At 52.2% G+C, this 17,760-nt stretch overlaps 8 protein-coding genes across 8 annotated transcripts; 4 read left to right on the top strand and 4 right to left on the bottom strand.

The window, feature by feature from the left end:
* Positions 1 to 350: 350 nt before the first annotated feature.
* On the bottom strand, positions 351 to 900 carry POX_g08911 (uncharacterized protein; the record flags this gene model as incomplete). The annotated part of the gene is made up of 2 exons (XM_050117678.1): positions 351 to 662; positions 718 to 900. The coding sequence occupies 2 exons, from the start codon at positions 898 to 900 to the stop codon at positions 351 to 353; spliced, it is 495 nt and encodes a 164-aa protein (XP_049965822.1).
* Positions 901 to 1,743: 843 nt separating this feature from the next.
* POX_g08910 (uncharacterized protein) lies at positions 1,744 to 4,232 on the bottom strand (the record flags this gene model as incomplete). The annotated part of the gene is made up of 4 exons (XM_050117677.1): positions 1,744 to 2,749; positions 2,816 to 3,379; positions 3,433 to 3,457; positions 3,536 to 4,232. The coding sequence occupies 4 exons, from the start codon at positions 4,230 to 4,232 to the stop codon at positions 1,744 to 1,746; spliced, it is 2,292 nt and encodes a 763-aa protein (XP_049965821.1).
* Positions 4,233 to 5,098: 866 nt separating this feature from the next.
* On the top strand, positions 5,099 to 6,209 carry POX_g08909 (uncharacterized protein; the record flags this gene model as incomplete). The annotated part of the gene is made up of 2 exons (XM_050117676.1): positions 5,099 to 5,344; positions 5,415 to 6,209. The coding sequence occupies 2 exons, from the start codon at positions 5,099 to 5,101 to the stop codon at positions 6,207 to 6,209; spliced, it is 1,041 nt and encodes a 346-aa protein (XP_049965820.1).
* A 187-nt stretch (positions 6,210 to 6,396) lies between these two features.
* POX_g08908 (uncharacterized protein) lies at positions 6,397 to 6,990 on the bottom strand (the record flags this gene model as incomplete). The annotated part of the gene is made up of 3 exons (XM_050117675.1): positions 6,397 to 6,483; positions 6,546 to 6,723; positions 6,755 to 6,990. 3 exons carry the CDS (start codon positions 6,988 to 6,990, stop codon positions 6,397 to 6,399), a joined length of 501 nt encoding a protein of 166 aa, XP_049965819.1.
* Positions 6,991 to 7,167: 177 nt separating this feature from the next.
* On the top strand, positions 7,168 to 9,808 carry POX_g08907 (AP-1 complex subunit beta-1; the record flags this gene model as incomplete). The annotated part of the gene is made up of 5 exons (XM_050117674.1): positions 7,168 to 7,288; positions 7,336 to 7,570; positions 7,620 to 8,257; positions 8,350 to 9,280; positions 9,367 to 9,808. The coding sequence occupies 5 exons, from the start codon at positions 7,168 to 7,170 to the stop codon at positions 9,806 to 9,808; spliced, it is 2,367 nt and encodes a 788-aa protein (XP_049965818.1).
* A 1,036-nt stretch (positions 9,809 to 10,844) lies between these two features.
* On the top strand, positions 10,845 to 12,072 carry POX_g08906 (NADP-dependent alcohol dehydrogenase 6; the record flags this gene model as incomplete). The annotated part of the gene is made up of 3 exons (XM_050117673.1): positions 10,845 to 11,021; positions 11,085 to 11,696; positions 11,782 to 12,072. 3 exons carry the CDS (start codon positions 10,845 to 10,847, stop codon positions 12,070 to 12,072), a joined length of 1,080 nt encoding a protein of 359 aa, XP_049965817.1.
* Positions 12,073 to 12,780: 708 nt separating this feature from the next.
* POX_g08905 (Threonine synthase) lies at positions 12,781 to 14,714 on the top strand (the record flags this gene model as incomplete). The annotated part of the gene is made up of 5 exons (XM_050117672.1): positions 12,781 to 12,822; positions 12,918 to 13,063; positions 13,138 to 13,678; positions 13,771 to 13,946; positions 14,012 to 14,714. 5 exons carry the CDS (start codon positions 12,781 to 12,783, stop codon positions 14,712 to 14,714), a joined length of 1,608 nt encoding a protein of 535 aa, XP_049965816.1.
* Positions 14,715 to 16,052: 1,338 nt separating this feature from the next.
* Positions 16,053 to 17,487, bottom strand: POX_g08904 (Circumsporozoite protein; the record flags this gene model as incomplete). Its single annotated transcript, XM_050117671.1, has 2 exons — positions 16,053 to 16,921; positions 16,989 to 17,487. 2 exons carry the CDS (start codon positions 17,485 to 17,487, stop codon positions 16,053 to 16,055), a joined length of 1,368 nt encoding a protein of 455 aa, XP_049965815.1.
* Between the last annotated feature and the right edge of the window lie 273 nt (positions 17,488 to 17,760).

Below are 17,760 nucleotides of genomic sequence, written 5' to 3'. Positions count from 1 at the left end.
GGTCGACGCAAGAGCACCGGCTTTCTTATGTGGAGCCCGACCTTCTCTCTGATTCTGACAGCAAATGTAGATGGATACCATGCAGCTCTTTTGGATTGAGTTCTGTCGACGTGAATGGATATTTTGGTGTGGTGACTCCTCAAACTGTCTTGTCTCTCCTTCTCGACTGATAATCTTCGTGATAAATTGTGTACTGAATTAGGTGCTGTTGATTCAATGACGCATTTGGGGTCTAATGGATTGGGTACTAAGGTTGAAGTTGTTGATAATGATGCATTGTAAAGTAGTATGCAGCAATCTTCTGCTATTGATAAGAATACATGATAAAGTAGGACACAGCAAACTTTTGCTCACTGAAAGGCGAAGCGGCAGCACTCAGCAAGATCATCGGCCGTGAAGGCAACCCATTTTTTCCCCTTCGTGTTGAGGGCGGGCGGGCGACCTATCAAGGCTCTAAATTGTAGCTCCATTGGAGCATTCTCGACCTCTGTCGAGGTAATGACAATCTCATCCACCGCCAGGTAGGGCCATGACACTGTTGGAGGGGTCGAATTATTGGATAACAGAGAGCGCTCAACCTCTGCCTGTAGTGCACGAGTGATCCTGGGATTGAATGGTCTGAGATTATAGAGCTTCAAGATGACCCTGCGCTCGGGAGATCTCTGTATTAGAATAAGTAGGACCATTCCCACTTGGTAGCTGGGGTTTGAGAACTACTAGCTCGCATTGGCCCGTAGTTGTGCCTTCAGATTCAGACAGACCGGTCACTTTCACAAGCGAAGGCCAATCATCCGAAGGGTTATTCAATGGAGTGAGAGACTCGTCAGCTTCTTTCTTGCATGATTCTCCGTGATACCGGGTAGCCGCATTGCGAGTGTAAGGATGCAGAGTGATTCCCATTTCGGACAATTTGAGAGCAAGTGTGCTTGAAAATCATCGCGTTACTCGCCCATGAGCTCCCGAGGGCAGGATTCGAATGATTGCTTGCTGGTGCTGTGTATCGAGTGTCAACCTGTAGGGAACATCAAGGGGATTTCGATCTCCACCGAGAAGCTCCTATACTTGTCGAACAGGTTCTACGCGATAGCAAACTAATTCGAATAAGATGGGTCGGAGTTAATTTGATGATGGAAATCACTCGTAGTTTGCCCGAGGGCTGAAATAGAGGGGGCCTACAACATCACCGCACCCGGAATTTCGAATGTCAGGTACGATCCATAGCCTCGCGCTGCTGCCTCATCCGATGAAAGTGATTTGAGGACTTCCAGTGGTCGTCGCCGACTCAGTGCTGTCCAGGAGGGAGAAGGGCACCGTTGATGGGGGCAGCATGTCGATGAAGGGATTTGGGCGGAGAGATGTGATGCAGAAGAAGAAACGCAAGAGGAGATTACAGTTCAGAGGGCACAAGTAGAGACCTTGGGTGAGGTATTCATAAGGACGAGACAGCAACATCGTCACCAGGTAAGGCAAGTCTTGAGAAGGCGGGAGTGGTAGCAGAGAGTTACTCTGGTCGTCGAGTAGAAGAGACTACTACACTCTTCACACGCCCTACAAATTCCTTGAGTCTTCTCTGCTCTGAGGTGGTGTCTCTTGATATTACTAAGCTCTTCCAAATTCTACTTTATCTTTCTCAACGCACGTGAGTTTTGCCAGTTTCCTGTACTCTATCCTCATCTTAATCTTCATCTCTATACGCAAACGGGATCCTTGAACGTATAGCCTTTCCTTGCTTAAGTGAGTTGGCTACTTTGTGATTTCCGGATCAAGGTCCACATTATGGCAAGCCAGAATGTTTCGAAGAGGGCGATAGTGTCTCCAGTTAGCCAACTCGACCACATTCATCCTCGTCCCAGGGTCAACGATCGTGGGGTCAGCTCCGGCTTGCAGCAGAATCTCTACCACTTCATTATTCTCGCGCCAAGCGGCAGCGAACAGTGGCGTTGCTCCCACGCGGCCTCCCGGAGCGTTGACATTCACGGTTGAGTCAGATGCAAGGATAGCCTTGACAACAGATGCCATGCCGAACGAGGCAGCGTAGTAGAGCGGATCAGTGTTCTCCACGATTGCAGGCTCCACGCCGGGAATCAAGGTTTCCATCCAGACGCCGTATTGACCACGGCGAGGGAGTTCCCTCGATGCAAAGAGGCGATTGACCAGATCACGCTCCGCGTCTCCCATGACGCAGGCAGACGCATGGACAGGCCAGAAGTAAGCTGCGTATTGAAGGAATGCGCGAACCTTGGTGTGCTTGCGATACTCACGATAGCCGTGTTTGAAGTTGTCGAGGCACAGGTATTGCAGACATTTGCGCATCATGATCGCGTCTGCGGTGGAGGGATCAAGAGTAAATTGGCTCACTTTGGAATTGCGAATCCACTCCGAAGTCAGAAAGTCTTTCACGGAGGAGTGGGCCAAATTAACGTTGCCGATCTGATCGGTCGTGATGAGACCCTGGCCGATCTGAAGTAAGATATCCCACGGGTGAAGCATCATGTCCTCATCTATGATGGTGCAATCATCCTCGAGGACCACGGCCTCATTCAATTTGCGCAGGCTGAGGGGCTGCTTCACGAAACTGAGCCAAAATAGCGCGTCGCGAAGGAGAGGAACGTCGTTGGAATCGACACGTTCGAGTGCATTCACATACATCTCTCGCAGAGTGCTCGGAAGGTTCGACAGCGACAAGCGCATCGCTTTGGCCGTTCGCTGGGAACAAATGTTATCCAGAGAAAGCTGGACCCATCGGAATCTTGAAATACAAATCTGGTCAGTGTACTATCCTATCTCGATTCTGTGTCCAGCACCTCGCACTTACGATCCATCGGCGTTTTTAAGTAAGGTCTCGGTAATCTCAGCTTGAAAGCTTGGAGCTAGATTTCGTAGTGCATGATCGTGCTCGAGACGGTACTGAATGGCAGCCTTCATGTCATACTTCATCGTGTCCGCTCGGATATTCAGAAACTTGACCTCTCTGGGAGATAATCTCGTCGATATCGTTGTGACGATCACTCTGACATTTGAAGCCCTACGCGCCAGATTGAGTAGGGACTGCTCCATCTTTTCCGTTTCCGAGCTCTCGTTCAGGGCATCGACGAGAATGACAATCTGGGACATTGCAGTTGAATGTTTCACAATTGCATCTTCCAAACCAGATAGGCTGATTGGCGGCTTGTGGACTTGGTTCTTGGGCAACCCTTCATATATCGACCTGATTTCGTCCAAGAGAGCCGGAATACTCTTAGCTAATTGGCTTGCGATGGAGCCAAGCGCATTGACGGCGATCTGGGAGGCAGTGTCGGTGATTGTACAGTAGAAATAGGCAAGGCAACTCGTTGGATTATGCGCGGCCATGGCAATCAGATCCTCCACGGTCTGAGCACTATTTGCCAGTCAGCATATCAAGTCAGAAATCCTCATTGAGAAGTCACCTACAAGAGCGTAGTTTTCCCGGTTCCAGCTGCGAAAAGCACATTTGATTAACACACAGGCCGACCAGAAAGAAAAAGGGCACATTAAACTTCCGCAGAATCCTTACATTTCCCGACAAGACACAAAACACGTCTTTCATCTGATGTATCACGCATCCAGATTCTCAGATAGGATTTGGTAAACCACTGCCCAATCTTCTGAGGTCGACTGCTTGATGCGCGAATGTGCGAATCAGCCGGGCTGATCGGTGCGATCCATTTCAGCAGGGCGGAGTTATCTCTCTCCCTCCTTTCTTGCTTTCGAAGGCGCAGGTCGTCCTTCAAATTCTTCGCCAAATCGGTCACTTCGCGATGCAAATCTCGTTCGACCACAGCCGCATCTGCCGTAATCACCAAGATCAACCACGACTTGACCCTCTCCAATCGAGCCAGGTGCGCATTGAATTGATCCTGCGTGAACGGCCATTCCAACTTCTGCTTCAATTTTTTGAACTTGGTCGCCGGCTCTTCCAGCTCACTGAGAAGAGTGCGCAAGAAATCATTTGTCGTATACAACACGCGCGCCATCACGTCCTTGTCAATCATCATCGACGATGATTCCAGCTCGGTCTGCTTTTCAGGATCAGAAGAGTTGTCGCCGATTCCAGTCGACAAATGCTCCAGAATCCCTTTGAGGGCAAAGAGCTCTTCGCTCAATTTGCGAATATCTGATTTGGCATCTTTGACGGTCTGCGCATAGTTGATCACGCTGGCGAGGACATGGCCAACCTCGATCACCAAGCCGAATATCGAGATTGGATCCATGTCTCCTCGCTCTGCTGGCCACACCTATTTGGGGAATCGCGCGTCGCACTTGTCACGATGATCGGATACCGATACTAGCTTCGATCAAGATCCTTATTTGTTTATTGCTCTATTCTTTTCTCTCCTTAAAGCTGTCCGACGGCTTAAATGCAGCCACGCCACGAAGCATGGCGGGGTAGCGGGCAAAGGCTATAGGCACCACGTACTCCACCCTGTGACGCTAATTTCTTACGGGCACTTCTTATTGAAGGGCCGGACTTGGTTTGTGTGCTTCAGAAGAAAATATGTTAAGATAAGAAGTAATTTGCCATAGAAAACGTCGACCACCTCAGGCCATTCTGAGTTGCCTTTCGGTTGGGAAAATAGCGTCGGAAGTAGAAATAGGTTTTTGTTTGGGGATATAGATCAAACCCAGACCGCTGAGATCCACGGTGGAGAGCCAACAGTCGGAACTCATACCAACCAGAGTAAAAGAGCTGAGGGCTCTGAAATCCACCTAAAGGTCAGACTCTGTTGCTGTCTGTGCCCTGTATTGCAGTTCATCTCAAGCCAAACATGTCATCTCGAGAAAGCTCCCCGTTCACTCGCGGGCGGTGAGCCTTCCCAGCCTCGGGACTGACGCTTCCCAAGTATCGTGGCGCCTTTGCATGGCCAATGGATCAACAAAAGCAATCTGCGTCGTCGGGATCTTTGATTTGAATAAGAAATTCATCCAGGTCGATTTCGCTTTTAGGGCAGCTCATCGCTTCACTCTCTTTGTTCGATGCCTGTAAATATCGCTATCGCACAGAATTGAGACCGTCTCAGACCTACTCATTCCGAAGCTTACGCGACAATTGGACCCCGTTCAACGCGACGACCTGATCATGGCGCCCAAATACACACTTTCAGACTCCGACTCAGAGCAAGAGGATACGAGGCCCTCGGATAAAGTGCTGGAACAGGCATTGCGGGCAGAAGTGGGGGAGAAGTACCGCGCGAAGAATTACGAGGAGCTCACAGTCAAACGCGTCCGTCACGCGGTTGAAGAGAAATTAGGCCTGGAGCCAGGCTACTTCAAGGGTACGGGTGAATGGAAAACACGAAGTGAGGAAATTATCAAGGATGAATTTGTGAGACGTCCCCAGACGACGAAGAGAAGCTTGGGATGGACTTGGAGACTGATGGAAGCCCGCCACGTAGGAAATCCTTCGCACAAGCGCACCGGAGCAGAACGAAGAAGCCGATGAATCAACGGATGAGATAGAACCCGCTCAACCACCGAAAAGGAGTCCAAAGATCAAGCGGCAAGGACCCAATACTCAGAAAGAGCCCAGGAAGCGCCAAAAGGCACAAGCGCCAGCTTCCGACGAGAGTGATAAGCCATCACCGGCGAAAACAAGTTCATCGAGGAAAGATAAGCAAACCTTGTCTGACCAGTCGGAGATGGATGAGGAAGAAGACTCTGGCCATCTGCATGCAGATGCTACCAAATATGACTCAGAAAGCGAGATGTCGGTGGTATACGATGAGGAGCCGAAACCCAAGCCAACCCGCAAAAGTAAAAGCAGTGAGGGCGTCTCCAAGAAACCCGTGTCCAAGAAAGGCGCTGCCAAGGGAAAAGATGAAGACCTGGACCCGGATCAAGCAGAGATCAAGCGGCTGCAAGGATGGCTGGTCAAATGCGGAATCCGAAAGATGTGGTGGCGAGAGCTTCAGCCGTACGAGACCCCCAAGGCCAAGATCAAGCACCTCAAACAAATGCTTGAAGATGTGGGGATGAAAGGTCGCTACTCTCTCGAGAAAGCCAGACAGATCCGTGACGAGCGAGAATTAAAGGCCGATCTCGAGCAAATCCAGCAAGGCGCAAAGCAATGGGGAGCAGAGGACGAGGAAGAGGATGAAGAGGACAACGATGGGCCAGCAAGGCCTCGCCGTGCAGCGCGTGGGCGCCAAGCCCTGGCCTTTCTAGACAGCGATGGAGAAGAGACTGACTGACGACCGCACCACTTTTGGTCGTCAAGCGCCGATCGGAATGCTCGGACACGCCCACCGGGATACTCAATCGTACACTGCGCGTGTCTGATAAGGCGGCGATATGCCCGCTCATTTTACATGTGCGCGCTTTCGACTTCAAACAGCAGCGTATCAGGCGTATGTCTCAGAGAGTCGCACTGGCTGACTCTCATCGAGCAGCCTTTGGCCCACTCATTCGTTGGGCAGCCAGACTAAAGATCGCGACGGACGAAATGAATAAGACCAAGTTGTAGAACTATTCACCCCATCAGTACACACGCCTTATTTTGTAGCCACGCCAAGGAAAGAACCACTGACAGCTGTTCGAGAGTACTCATTCTCTTCAACTTCTGTCCGAGCCTCGACAAAGAGACGGCGCAAATTTGGTAAATTGGCCTTGTTCGGATCGTCAGCGCTGTACCGCTCACAAATCCCCGTCTTGGGCGTTTTTAAAGTCACTGACCATCTGTACTGGAAGAAAGCGATGCTTGTCACTCTTCAATGTTGTTAGTCAGATAGAGGCGAACGCAAAGATCGAGGATAAGGTCAGGGGGTAACTAGAAGCTGCGGAGCGACGAAGTTGGAGCCAGGAGCCGTAACCAAAGCGGACAGCAATCGGGGGGGGTCTAGAGCCCGCCATTGTGGACAACTTTTGATCACCGCAAAACACCCCGGTCGCCTTCCGGTCATCCCCTCTGCGTCCTGCTTTGAGTGTCACTCGCCATAGAGCTTGTCGGAATTGTTCGCGGGCTTGTCGTGACATGGTCTGACTGATCGTCTCCGATCACTGCTTGTATCTCTCCGTTCCCCGTGTCGCGCGACCGCGGTAGCTCTTGCAACTCCCCCGCAGTCGCTCAACGGCTCCGACTGAACTCCCCTTTCCTCCCCGACTTTCCCAGTGGACGCACGACCCAGTCGTTGCTGAAACTCTCATTTCAATATGGCAATGAACAAGATCCGCGGTGCCTTTGCGGTGCCCCGGAAAGGAGAGACCTTTGAGTTGCGAGCTGGCCTGGTGTACGAAGTTTCCCTCCCCCGTGTCTTAATCACAGCAGCTCGGTGTAGCGCAACTACGAATGCGACTTGGCAATGCTGACCCTTTGCACAGATCTCAATATGCCTATGAACGGTGTGTCCACGAAGACTGACCGTCATGGTCACAAAACAGGTCCGCGCTCGGAACACGGCGATGATGCTGACAGTCTGATTAGCAAAGAATCAATCCAAAAGACGATCATGGCTATGACCTTGGGCAAAGATGTATCAGCTCTCTTCCCTGATGTGCTGAAGAACATTGCCACCGCAGACTTGGAGCAGAAGAAATTGGTCTACTTATATCTGATGTGAGAGATTGTTGCCAATCATTGATACGGATAGGGCTGATGTTTTCAGGAATTACGCCAAATCACACCCTGACCTCTGCATTCTCGCCGTCAATACCTTCGTCCAAGACTCTGAAGACCCGAATCCGCTGATCCGCGCTCTGGCCATCCGCACGATGGGCTGCATTCGTGTGGACAAGATGGTGGACTACATGGAAGAGCCTCTACGCAAGACACTCCGCGACGAGTCGCCGTACGTACGCAAGACGGCTGCAATCTGTGTGGCCAAGCTTTTTGATCTGAACCCAGCGATGTGTCTTGAGAATGGATTCCTCGAGATGCTGCAGGAGATGATTGGAGACCCAAATCCGATGGTGGTCGCCAACTCCGTCACTGCACTATCGGAGATTCAGCACACGGCCCCGGAAACCAAGGCCCTGCAGGTCACTGCCAACACGTTGCGAAAGATGCTCATGGCTCTCAACGAGTGTACGGAGTGGGGTCGTGTGACGATTCTATCCACGTTGGCTGAATACCGTGCCGTGGATGTGAAAGAGTCGGAGCATATTTGCGAGCGTGTGTCGCCTCAGTTCCAGCACGTCAACTCCGGCGTGGTTCTGGCGGCCGTGAAGGTGGTCTTTTTGCACATGAAGTACGTTGGGCCTGAGTTGGCCAAGACTTATCTGAAAAAGATGGCTCCACCTTTAGGTACGTGGCATAACTCCTTCTCTTGCCTCTTTGCTTTTTTTTTCCCTTTTCTTTTGGCAGCGACGCGAAGGGACCGCTGACTCGGTTTTTAGTGACCTTGGTGTCCTCGGCGCCCGAAGTTCAGTATGTCGCCCTGCGAAACATCGACCTCCTGCTCCAGAAGCAGCCCGACATTCTGAACAAGGAACTCCGTGTTTTCTTCTGCAAGTATAACGACCCGCCTTATGTGAAGTTCCAAAAGTTGGAAATCATGGTCCGGATAGCAAACGACCGCAACGTGGACCAGCTCTTGGCCGAATTGAAGGAGTATGCGCTTGAAGTTGACATGGACTTTGTTCGTCGTGCCGTCAAGGCTATTGGGCAGGTTGCCATCAAGATTGAGAGCGCCAGTGAGAAATGTGTCAACACCTTGTTGGACCTGATCAACACGAAGGTGAACTATGTCGTGCAGGAGGCCATTGTCGTGATCAAGGATATCTTCCGGAAATACCCTGGCTACGAGGGCATCATTCCCACTCTGTGCAAGTGCATCGATGAACTCGACGAGCCCAATGCTCGTGCTGCTCTGATCTGGATTGTGGGAGAATATGCCGAAAAGATCAGCAACGCCGGTGACATCCTAGGCGGGTTTGTTGACGGGTTCAATGAGGAATTCTCGCAGACTCAATTACAGATTCTGACTGCTGTCGTCAAGCTCTTCCTCAAGCGGCCTGAAAAGGCCCAAGGCCTCGTTCAGCGAGTCCTTCAAGCCGCCACCGCCGAGAACGACAACCCAGACGTTCGTGACCGTGCTTACATCTACTGGCGCTTGCTCTCCAACACAAGTGATCAGAATGCCACGAAGAACATTGTCCTTTCAGAAAAGCCTCCCATCGTCACTACCATCAGCTCATTACCGCCGACGCTTCTTGACCAGCTTCTGCAGGAACTCTCCACTCTGTCTTCTGTCTACCACAAGCCTCCAGAGCAGTTTGTCGGGCAGGGTCGCTTTGGCGCCGATGCCGTCCAACGGGCCGCTATCGAGTAAGTCAACTCCCTCTTTTCCTACCGATATCCTACGCAGCTTTAGCCGGTACTGACTTTTCTTCTCTCTTTTTTCTTTTCTCCAGGGAACAACTTCAGAATGCCCGAGAAAATCCCTTGGCGGCTGCGGCTGCGGCTGCAGTCAGCGGCACTACATCTTCATCGCAGGCACAAAACAACGTCGAGAATTTGCTGGACATCGATTTCGACGGTGGTGCCCCCGCCTCCGCCCAAAAAGAACCCTCTGGCGAATTGTCCGGCTTGGAAGGGCTGGCAGGTACTCCCGTTCGGATGCAATCACCTGCCGCGGGTGCACCTCCGGCTCAGGGGAGCAACAATCTGGACGATTTGCTGGGAGTCTTTGGCGACTCCGGTCCCTCACAAGCAGCAACCGGGGGCGCCCCTGGTGGAGGTGCTGGTGACTTGATGAATGGTTTCTCCGGTCTTGATCTCTCTGGAAATCAAGCTTCTGCCTCTCACAGTACCCCGCAAAACTCTGGCAGTCATGATATGATGGACCTTATTTAGGACCTACTGCCTGGCACGTGTTGACTTATCTTGCATTGGTTACCTGCAGAGCAAATCTGCCCCTGGCCTCCCTTCCTCCATCTCCCTATCATTCAGTATTTTGCTCGCGAGAGGGATGGACGTTCTGGACAGCATGAGATAGAAGGGTCTGTTGATTCTCTGTGCCTCTTAATGTGCTTAATATCCGCTCCTGATCGAGGTTGTCCCTGCGTTTCTTCTCTATAGGACATCTCAGGGGTTCCATACATGTACATTTTTATCCCCCTTCATCGACGAGACGCAGTCAATTCCGATTTGACTTCTTAATCAGTACACAATCCGAGCCACCACTTACCACGTCTGTGGCTTGAATTGGAACCATGGACCAACCAATATGAATATTTTCGACAGGGAGATGTCAAGTCACAATGGAACATGGCTCCTACACTCGAAATATTATTTTGGGGCGTGGTGAAGTGACCCGCAGTGGAGCCACCCGGTCACTGGGCACCGCACGTGGATGAGATCATTCGTCTTCTACTCGGAATCTCCCAGCCCGATCAAGCCCACGAAGAAGTTAAGCATCGACTAGACCACCCCTGTTCACGTCATCAGCTAGAGATGTGAAGTGCCAAGTATGATTGCCCTGTCACCTACATAGTGTCGTGAACTGCAATCCGTGTCATGCTCGCCCCTGCATAGTCTCCTTGTCGACTTTCGACGATAGCCACGTCCAAAGCTTCATACTGGGCAAGCTGGGCCCGAAGTGAAAAGGCGTTGGATGGATGGTATCATGCCCCGATCCACCAGAAAACCCGCACTGATTACCAATTTTCCTCCATCGCTGGTGAAGACCGGCTGGTGCCGAGGTTCCGTCGAGTCTCCAACCAGCCAGTGGATCTCGCTCCAGAAGTCTCCCCAGGGCAAGTGGGCTAGGTGGGAGGACTGGAGTGGGCATGACATAAATAGACCGATCGCGAATCAGCCGATCAGCTCTTTTTCTTTCTTCCAGGAGATATTTTCACAAAGACCACGCTAGAAATTGTATACCACCACCATGGCTGAGACCGATTACAAGTTCGAGGGCTGGATGGGGCTGGACTCCAGCTCCGTCGAGGGCAAGATGGTCTGGCAAGAATTCCAGCCCAAGACCTGGGAGGAGACCGATATCGACATTAAAATTTCCCACTGTGGTATCTGTGGTTCTGATTTGCACACCTTGCGCAGTGGCTGGGTGAGTGTGCTTCTCCTCAATATTTATTCCCAGGTGAACTTTGCAATTCTAATTATTTGCCAGAGACCCAGTCTTTATCCAGTGTGCGTTGGCCATGAGATCGTTGGAACGGCAGTTCGCGTGGGATCTAAAGTAACCAACGGGATCAAGGTCGGTGACCGAGTCGGTGTTGGCGCGCAGAGTGACTCTTGCCTGGGCCGCCAGGGCGACTGCGAAGAATGTGCGATGGGATGGGAGCAGTACTGTGGCAAGGGCATCACCGGCACGTACAACAGCAAGTACCACAATGGCGACAAGTCCTACGGTGGTTATGCGACCTATAACCGGGTGCCCTCTCACTTTGCCATCAAGATCCCCGACAGCATCCCGTCGGCTGCCGCGGCACCCATGTTGTGTGGTGGTGTGACTCTGTATAGCCCGCTGAAGCACAACAACTGTGGTCCAGGCAAGCGCGTCGGCATTATCGGTGTCGGTGGTCTCGGCCACTTTGGTGTCCTGTTTGCCAAGGCCATGGGAGCCGACAAGGTCGTGGCCATCTCTCGCAAGACCGCCAAGAGCGAGGATGCGATCAAGATGGGTGCGGATCTGTACATTGCCACAGACGACGAGCCTGACTGGGCCACCAAGCACGCTCGCTCCTTGGACTTGATTGTGTGCACGGTTTCTTCCTCCAAGGTAAGCCGAGGATGACCCACCTGGTTCTGGCAATCTCACTGTATGACACCCGGGAACTGACGATGTTTCGCTCGCTCGAATTTAGATGCCAATGGCCGAGTATCTGGGTCTGCTGCGCACCAACGGTACTCTGGTGCAGGTTGGCCTGCCTGACGACGGAACCCTCTACGCACCTGTCCGCAATCTGATTCGCCGACTCAAGGTGGAGAGCTCCATGGTCGGTAGCCCTGGCGAGATTCGGGAGATGTTCGAGCTGGTCGCTGAAAAGAGCATTCAACCCTGGATCGAGGAGGTATCTATGAAGGAAGCCAACAAGGCCATTGTGGATATGGAGGATGGCAAGGCCCGCTACCGCTACGTCTTGGTCAATCAGTGATTTCAGCTAAATGAGGATGAGTGAACGAACCAAAACCGTGCCGAGGTAATCACCAAGAAGTGTACATATTCAGTCAAGATAGACGCAAGAATACTACTATCTGGTCATGACTATAGACCTATATCAGCTCTGTGGTCGTTGCAGGATCTAAGCGCCTTGGTCGTTGACCTTGAAAATCTCTGCCTGAGGTTTCAATAAGAGGGAGTGATATGGATCACAGCTGCAAGCAGGCAGACGGAGGACGACCATCATTCAAGTTATATGATTGCCAGTTTTCTACTTTAGATGGCTTCAATTGACCATCTACACTGCTTGCGTGTATTCGGAATTTCACGTAAAATAGCTTCTCGAGGGCACTGTCCCTGCCTTTCGTCAAAAGATTTGCAGGTGAAATCAAGTAGATGTACAGTCAGCCACAAGGGTCCAGATCTTTTTCTCGACGTTGAGTGGATGGATGCGAATGCCCGCCGCCGGCCATCGGGCAGATCGAGTCCGCCCACGTGAGGCCGCTTTCGGAGACGCTAGTCCCAAGGTGGAACAGCGTCTCACGGCGCATCCCCGCGCGCATAAGCAAAAGACTGAAATGATTCACAGGGCCCCGCTGTGATTCAGATCGCGATTCTTCTTATTGTTCTCTCCCTCGCCAGCATTGTCCATTGATTTCTTTTTGGGCATTTTGGGTCAATTGCTGTGGTTGCTGTCGTCACCATGTCTCAGCGTTATCTCAGTACTCGTGGAAGCGAGTCCGGAGTACGTACAAGATCTCCGCCACATCTGCAATCCTCCGAGCCTCAATGAGGTGTCTTGGGGAAGCACCTGGACTAATTGTTTGTTTCGCACGGTAGCGGTCTTTTGAGGATGTTGTCATGAAGGGACTTGCCTCGGATGGTGGTCTATTCATTCCTGAGGAGATTCCTTCTCTGCCACCGTCATGGGAGAGTGAGTGGCGGGATTTGTCCTTCGCCGAATTGGCGCACCGTATCATGTCCCTGTAAGTGGACACTGCGTTGTGGATGAAGACTTGAAATTGAAGCGGCCGCTAATCTGATATGTATGCGCTGATAGATACATCTCTCCTTCTGAAATTCCCTCTGAAGATCTGAAGGCTATCGTCGAAAAGTCCTACTCGACCTTCCGTCACCCGGAGCGTACACCCGTCGCCGCATTGGATCCCAAGGACAACCTCTACCTCCTTGAACTCTTCCACGGACCAACCTTTGCTTTCAAAGACGTTGCGCTCCAGAGCTTGGGTAACTTTTTTGAATATTTCCTCGTGCGCAAAAATCAGGGAAAGACTGGCAAGGACCGTCACCACTTGACCATTGTGGGCGCAACATCCGGTGATACTGGCTCGGCGGCCATCTATGGTCTGCGAGGCAAGAAGGATGTGTCTGTCTTCATTCTCTTCCCCAAGGGCAAGGTTAGCCCCATTCAGGAGGCGCAGATGACAAGCGTACTCGATGCGAATGTCCACAACCTCACTGTCGAAGGCTCCTTTGATGACTGCCAGGACATCGTCAAGGCCATATTCGCCGATCCTGATATCAACAAGACCCACAATATTGGTGCCATCAACTCGATCAATTGGGCCCGTATTCTCGCTCAGGTCAGTCAAGATTTCTCTCAAATTCTTTTCAACCTTTGGAGATGTCACTCATCCCCACACTCAAAATTTACTAACTTGCGCTTCCTTCAAAGATCACCTACTACTTCTATTCATATCTCTCCCTGACAAAATCCCCCAACTACAAACCGGGTACCGGTGTGCGTGTTGTGGTGCCCTCCGGGAACTTTGGAGATATCCTGGCTGGATGGTTCGCCAAGCAGATGGGCCTACCCTTCTCCAAGCTGGTGGTTGCCACCAACGAGAACGAGTAAGTCCAGTTTGTTTGTTCCACGATTTTCTTGGGAGATCATTCACTCATGATGTTTGACGTAGTATCCTCGACCGATTCTTCCGCACCAACGGTCACTACACCAAGAAGCCTCTTGACGCGCCCACGGACGCGGGCGTTAAGGAAACCCACAGCCCGGCCATGGACATTCTCGTCAGCAGCAACTTTGAGCGTCTTCTCTGGTTCTTTGCATTCCAGACTGACAAGGCCGCTACCGCTGACGAGCGCCGTAAGCACGCCTGCGAAAGTGTCAGCAGCTGGTTGAACAAACTGAAGACCGAGGGCGGCTTCCAAGTCCCCGCCGCCATCATCGAGGCCGCCAAGGCCGAATTCGAGAGCGAGCGAGTCAGCAATGAAGAAACCATCGAGACCATCCGGGAAACCTACAGGAATTGTGTTCCCAAGGATCTTCCCGCTGGTAGCCCCAGAAGCTCCAAGACCGGCGGCTACATTCTCGACCCGCACACAGCTGTTGGTGTTGCTGCTTCCCGCCGCTCAATTCAGCGAAATCCCGGTGAAAGCCACATTTCGCTGTCGACGGCACACCCTGCCAAGTTCGCGAGCGCAGTGGATCTGGCTTTGAGCAAGGAAGACGGTTACAGCTTCAGTGAAGTACTCCCCGAGGAGTTTGTGGGCCTGGAGCAGCGTGAGCGTCGCGTCACGGCGGTGCCTCGTGGTGCAGGCTGGGAGGGCGTGCGTGAAATTGTCAAGGCCGAGGTGGAGCAGGAGCTTGAGGGTCAACGTTAAAAATTCGACCCCTCGGACCTTTTTCTTGAATTAGTTTGTATAGATTTTGTTTCCTTTCTTCTGCTCTGTTTGTAATTACATATATCCTTGAACTCAGAGTAGACGCCTTCAACGTCGCAGCGGGATCTACATTCATTGTTGAATTATTTCTTTCCCATTTGAGCTAAACTTGGGACATGAACCATATCAAAAATTCCCAGCGAGTTGATTCATTCCTGTATCTACCAGTCCGTGCTCCCTACATAACCAACAAACCATGGAACCCAGTATTGTCTACTTGCAATCAATAGATTTAAACCAGACCACCGTGCCGAGAATCCACCGAGCTAGTGTATATGAATAACCTCTGGCAGTCAGCAACCTTAATTGATATCTACTCCCCGGACACGCCGAGGCATGACTTACACGGCTAGCACCGTCAGGCACCGAGTTCCAATTTTGTACCCACATGTGAACTGCCCAAGTGACCTACCTAAAGGCTACTATCCATCAAGCTCAGGCCCAGCCTGAAATTGTCATCCATCCAGTTCAAATAGACTAGGATTGCAAGCTGGTAACTAGTAGGAAACGGAGGAAAGGATATTGCTAACTCTAGTACTCTGTGAGATTTCCTGGTAGACGTAGGTACGGATAGGTAACCTTCAATTGGAATTGCCGGTTAAACACAACCCAGAAACCAGAGGACAAAGTACTTTTGGACACGTAACTGTACCTGACGTATAAGGATAATTCACATGACAACATACGTGCGTATCGACATCCGATGATTATTTCTCGATATTGAACAGTGTTGGGTATCCTTAGCTAGTTTGTGATTATTGCCTCGTTCTTTTTTTCATGCCAGAAGACGGGGAAATTTCCTAAATCCGTCTGAGGCAGTGGCAGTGGAGGAGAACCTAAAATTGGACTTTTGTCTTGAAATGGACTCGGATTGAGTCAATTATAAGAGGCAAATGGTCCTACGCAGAGGGAGTAGTGAAACTGTGAAACAAAGATCAATAAAAATCAAGAGCTATGTATTACTATTATTACTACTAATTGATGGTCTAAGTATGGGTAAGAGCGAACGAAATATCCTTGTGACGACCAAGCATCTCCAACAATCTCCTCGTCTTCACAACGAGAAAATAGCTGTGCGGGCCTGTAAACGGATTCCAACCCTGACCAAAAAAAAAGCACACGCGAAAACAACCAATTTTCCAAATTGCATTTGCTCTTTTGTCCCCACCACGAGGATCAAACAGAACAAATCCTTAGACAGCACAGGCAGGACAAGCGTATTCTGTCATGGAGAACCCTCCATTGAAAGAGCAGAGTCCACGGCAATCACGTGCTGGTTTACAGCAGAGCCATCAGGCCGATGATACCGGCCAAAAGACCAGCAGCGGGCTTGACAACGGAAGCAGCACCAGTGAAGGGCTGACCAGCGGGCTGCGACTCACCAGGCGCGGCGGGCTGAGCGGGCTGAGCGGGCGCAGCAGGAGCACCGGGCTGGGCAGGCTGGGCAGGCTGGGCAGGCTGGGCAGGCTGGGCAGGCTGGGCAGGCTGAGCAGGAGCCTCAGGAGCGGCAGGGGCACCAGGAGCAGCGGGAGCACCGGGAGCAGCGGGAGCACCGGGAGCAGCGGGAGCACCGGGAGCAGCGGGAGCACCGGGAGCAGCGGGAGCACCAGGAGCAGCAGGGGCACCAGGAGCAGCAGGGGCACCAGGAGCAGCAGGAGCACCAGGAGCGGCGGGGGCACCAGGAGCGGCGGGGGCACCAGGAGCGGCGGGGGCACCAGGAGCGGCGGGGGCACCAGGAGCGGCGGGGGCACCAGGAGCGGCGGGGGCACCAGGAGCAGCGGGGGCACCAGGAGCAGCGGGAGCACCAGGAGCGCCGGGTTGAGCGGGAGCAGCAGGGGCACCGGGCTGAGCAGGGACAACAGAAACACCGGGCTGCGCAGGGTGGGTCTCGGCAGGCTTGCTAGGAGCAGGGTGGGCAGGCTGAACAGATGGGGACTCGCCGGGCACGACAGGCACGACAGGCACGACAGAGGGCTGCTTGGCAGGCGGGACGACAGAAGCGCTAGCGGTGACGGGAGGAACCTTGGTAGAGTACACCATAGTGGGCTGTTTGTCCACGATGCTAGTCTTGGTCAAAGTGATAGTGCTAGTCTGGGTGATTGGGATCGTGTAGGTGGTCGTGCCAGAGGTGACCACAGAGGAAGTGACTGCACATGATTAGTTAAAGTGGCCCAAGCTACGGACTCGGTCCAAAGGGCGTTCGATAGCACGTACCAGGGCAGGTTGTGGTCACAATAGTGACAACGGTGGTGCTCGGGCCAGGCTTCACATGGGTGGTGGAGGGCTTCGCAGTGGTGGTAGAAGTCGGGCACGGAGAAGTGCTGGACGACTTGGTGCTAGTAGCGTGAGTGCTAGTGGCATGGGTGGTGGTCGCCTTGGTGCTGGTGGTGCACGGGGTGCTAGTCGAGTGAGTACTAGTCGAGTGAGTGCGAGTCGAGTGCGGAGTGCTAGTCACGCTGGTCGAGGTGGTGCACGGGGTGCTAGTCGAGTGAGTACTGGTCGAGTGAGTACTAGTCGAGTGAGTGCTAGTCGAGTGCGGAGTGCTAGTCACGCTGGTCGAGGTGGTACACGGGGTGGTCCACGAAGAGGTTTCGCTTTCATGGCCCCATGACTGAACGGCAGAGGATGGACGAATATACTCGCCTCCTCGAGCCTGCATGACACCGGCAAGGGCGGGGCTGGCAAGTGCCAGGATTGCCACAGCGTTGACCATTTTGGAAAATTGGTGGGATTTTTTTTGGGTGTGCTTAGAAGCAAGAAGATTTTGAAGAATTGGAAACGAACGAACGAATGTATTCAAGAAGGATGTTTGGGAGAAAAGGAACTTGGAGATGGCGAAGAGGTGGTTTATATGCTTTTTCTCAGGATGAGCAAAAATAGTAACTCACGGTGGACAAGTAGCTGCCATGGTAGAGTCCAGGAGACGTAAAGGACGTCCTGAGATCCACAAATTGTTGGCCGTCATCAAGATTGGACGTTGCAACAA

This window comes from Penicillium oxalicum, chromosome VII (genome assembly GCF_001723175.1).
Source record: "Penicillium oxalicum strain HP7-1 chromosome VII, whole genome shotgun sequence".
Taxonomy (NCBI): Eukaryota; Fungi; Ascomycota; class Eurotiomycetes; order Eurotiales; family Aspergillaceae; genus Penicillium; species Penicillium oxalicum.
This window is presented reverse-complemented; position numbering and strand designations above follow the sequence as displayed.